Source organism: Canis lupus, chromosome 22, assembly GCF_003254725.2.
Source record: "Canis lupus dingo isolate Sandy chromosome 22, ASM325472v2, whole genome shotgun sequence".
Classification (NCBI taxonomy): Eukaryota; Metazoa; Chordata; class Mammalia; order Carnivora; family Canidae; genus Canis; species Canis lupus.
Genome location: NC_064264.1, coordinates 41,325,909 through 41,329,490, shown reverse-complemented (window position 1 = coordinate 41,329,490; position 3,582 = coordinate 41,325,909). Strand labels below are relative to the sequence as shown.

Sequence of the window (3,582 nt, the reverse complement as noted above, 5' to 3'; positions counted from 1 at the left end):
CTTTTGTATTGATTTATAGACCAATTTAGGGAGAGTTTACATCATTACAATACTGAAATTTCCTGACTTTTTACAAATTTTTCTAAATATTTCAATCTTCTGTGCTTTTTTATTTTTAAAATTTTATTTATTTATTCATGAGAGACACAGACAGAGAGAGAGAGAGTGAAGCAGAGACATAGGCAGAGGGAGAAGCAGGCTCCACACAGGAAGCCCGATGTGAAACTCGATCCTGGGACTCTGAGATCATACCCTGGGCAAAAGGCAGGCGCTAAACTGTTGAACCACCCAGGTATCCCAGTGCTTTTTTTTTTTTTTTAAGACTTTATTGATTTATTCATGAGAGACACAGAGGGAGAGGCAGAGACAAAGGGAGAGGCAGAGACACAGGCAGAGGGAGAGCAGGCTGCACACAGGGAGCCTGATGTGGGACTCCATCCCAGGACCCCAGAATCACACCCTGAGCCGAAGGCAAATGCTCAACTGCTGAGCCACCCCAGCATCCCTCTTCTGTGCTTTTTAAAGTAAAACTTCTTTCTGTCCTTTCCACAATGATTTTGCATGTGGGTCTTTTGTTTTTTCTTCATTCACTTGTACACACATACATTTCACTTCACCATTCTTTGATTTTATATTTCTCTTACCTACATAATGTTGAATTTTATTCATTCACTTGACTTACTCTCTTCTCCAGTAGAAAGAAATCATTTGGGGAATATAAAAAATAGTGAAAGGGAATAGAGGGGAAAGGAGAAAAAATGAGTGGGAAAAATCAGAAAGGGAGACAGAACATGAGAGACTCCTAACTCTGGGAAACGAACAAGGGGTGGTGGAAAGGGAGGTGGGCAGGGGAGGGGGGGTGACTGGGTGACGGGCACTGAGGGGGGCACTTGATGGGATGAGCACTGGGTGTTATGCTATACGTTGGCAAATTGAACTCCAATAAAAAAAAAGAAATCATTAAGAATACATATTTTGTTTTAATCACTGTTCTTACCTACTGATTGGGAACAGCTCAAAGTAATTGTTCAATAAATATTTATTATGGTCTCCAGTGGTTTTTTCCCCCTCTTTAATTTGTTAATATGGTATACTACTTCTTTACCAAATTTAATGTTAATTTATGCTAAGATAAACCTCAGTTATCTATTCTTGGAACAAGCCCTACATGTGCATGATTTAGATTTTAATACATTGTTAGACTTTTAAGCTAATATATTACTTTTAAAATATGAGTGTATTTTTGTTGGTAGCTGAAGCTCTTTTACCTTCTTCTTTTTTTTTTTTTTTTTTGCTCTTTTACCTTCTGTGAACTTTTTTCAAGTATTATTTTTTTCTTCCTGCACACTTGTCAAAATTCGTCTCTCTGATGATCCCTTGGAAGTTTATTTAAAACACTGTTCAGCTTATTTAATGTTACTGATCAATTTTGTTCCTTTCTGTTTGTTTTTATTTTAGAGGAGAGTTGTCTAATTAATCCAAATTTTAAAATGGATTGCCTTATTCTAATCATTCCATTCATCATCCATTGTTATGGAGTTGTACTTTGATTCAACATTGGTTTAGATTACCAAAATATTTTAATATTTGTTTAGTTTTTCCCTGACTCATATTTCCCACTGGGTTCAATTTAAATCTAATGAACTATGTAATTCATTAGTTATTTTATAACTCTATGAATGTAAATGAAATCTTTTATATCAAACATTCCCTTCCATATGCCTTAGTCTTGAATTGATACTTATCTGGGTCAGCCATTACTCATTATAAGTTATTTTCACATAGTACTTAGAAGGTAATATCCTCTGGCCTTTATTAATGCTATTGCTAAAAAAAAATTCCTTCTTGATACATAATCTATTTTTTCCCCTAACTTAAAGATTTTTCTCTGTGTTGTATTTTTTTTTTTTTTGAGGGGGAGAGGTGCATTTTCATCGTGATATAACTTCATTTGAATTTACTTTATCATCTCTTGGTGTTATTTTATGCTTTTTGAACCATTATGTTTTTATAAGCCTCAGTCATTATAATTCTTTTTTTTATCATAAAGTTTAATTATGGTTCAGAAAAAATTGAGTGAATAACTTTCTCTGAAAAAATATACTGACTCTGTGCAGACTGCAGTTATTTTGGGGAGGGGAGCTGGTAAGTTAAATTGCCCTATTTTCTATTCTGAAAATCATAAAAAGTCCCATTTCCAGTCTGATTATAGAGATGCATGTGCCCCAAATGGCTGAGAATAAATATAAGAAAGGCAAAAGCTGCAAAGCTAAGGGCGTGCAACAGACTCTAAGAGAAAGTCTCAGAAATACCCAAAGTGGCAATAAGGAAGTTTGGCTGGAATTTGAAGGTCTTTTCAGTCATCTTTGTCTTTTGCATCGTGTTTAAAGGTTGCGTGTGAACTCAATGTAATTGAAATTCCCCTTCTTGTCGACAGGTGCGTCCCTGTACAGCTCATCCATCTCCTCATCTGTAAACCGGTCTCCCGTGGTTGTCAGCAGCTCTCTCAGGTAATCTTCCTGGATGGTGCCAGTTGCTTCTTCATCAAAGCAAGCAAAAGCATTTCTGATGACATCTTCCGGATCTGTGCCGTTTAACTTTTCACCAAACATCGTGAGAAACATGGCAAAATTTATGGGTCCAGGAGCCTCATTCATCATGGCATCCAGATACTCAGTGGTTGGATCTTTCCCTAGGGAGGCAAGCATATCATGCAAATCTTCCAAGTCAATGAAACCATCTCTGTTCTGATCAATCATGTTGAAGGCCTCTTTGAACTCCTGAATCTGTGACTGGTCAAACATGGCAAATACATTGGATGTTGTGCGCTGAGGGTGCTTCTTGGTGGTCTTGGTCTTTGCCCTTCGGCTTGACATGGTGGCGGTTCAATCCCTGTACAGCCGTGAGAATTGGAGCACTTCGGTGACCCCCTCGCTGCCCTGGCTGTAGCCACCAAGTCCAGTCATTATAAATCTGAATTTTTTTTCTGTATTTTTTCTTTATTCTTTCTAGCTGAAATTATTTTAGACATATTTTGAATATCTCTTAATCTTGCATTCGTATTTTGCAACTCTGCATGTTTCTCAGCTGTACCTTTTTGACATATTTCCAAATTATCTCTCAGTTTATGGATTCTTTGTTAACTTTGTTTAATTCAATATTTACCTTATCCATTAATTTTTTAACTTAATTTTTTTACATCCAGAAGTTCCATTTCTTTATTATTTCAAATTTGACAATTTTTTCATAAACTTTGATCTTTCCATTTGATATATTTATTTACATCTTTCATTATTGTAAACTTGTGTATCTTACTTTTTCAAGAAAATTTCTATTTTCAATTATCTTAAGTCATTAAAGTGTGACTCATTCCACTCAAAATATTTGCTGATTGTCACTCATGGTTAATTGTTTCCTCGTGAATTTTAGTTTTTTTTTTGTTTTTTTTTCTGAGCTAATCTTCAGTGTGAGATATTCCTTAGGTCTATATTCAGCTCATGCTGCCTGAGTTGTCAGACAGTCTCTCCATAGTATTTTTGTATTTTCTCCTTGGAGACATGTTAGTATTTTCTATGCTAGTTT

At 35.6% G+C, this 3,582-nt stretch overlaps 1 protein-coding gene across 1 annotated transcript; it reads right to left on the bottom strand.

Annotated features, from left to right (window-relative positions):
- Positions 1–2,384: 2,384 nt before the first annotated feature.
- Positions 2,385–2,886, bottom strand: LOC112655917 (myosin regulatory light polypeptide 9-like). The gene has a single exon (XM_035704541.2). The coding sequence runs from the start codon at positions 2,874–2,876 to the stop codon at positions 2,385–2,387; it is 492 nt and encodes a 163-aa protein (XP_035560434.1). The 5' UTR covers positions 2,877–2,886.
- Between the last annotated feature and the right edge of the window lie 696 nt (positions 2,887–3,582).

Excerpts from the sequence above, each read along its gene's own strand:
- LOC112655917 (XM_035704541.2), bottom strand. The coding sequence starts at position 2,876 with ATGTCAAGCCGAAGGGCAAAGACCAAGACCACCAAGAAGCACCCTCAG.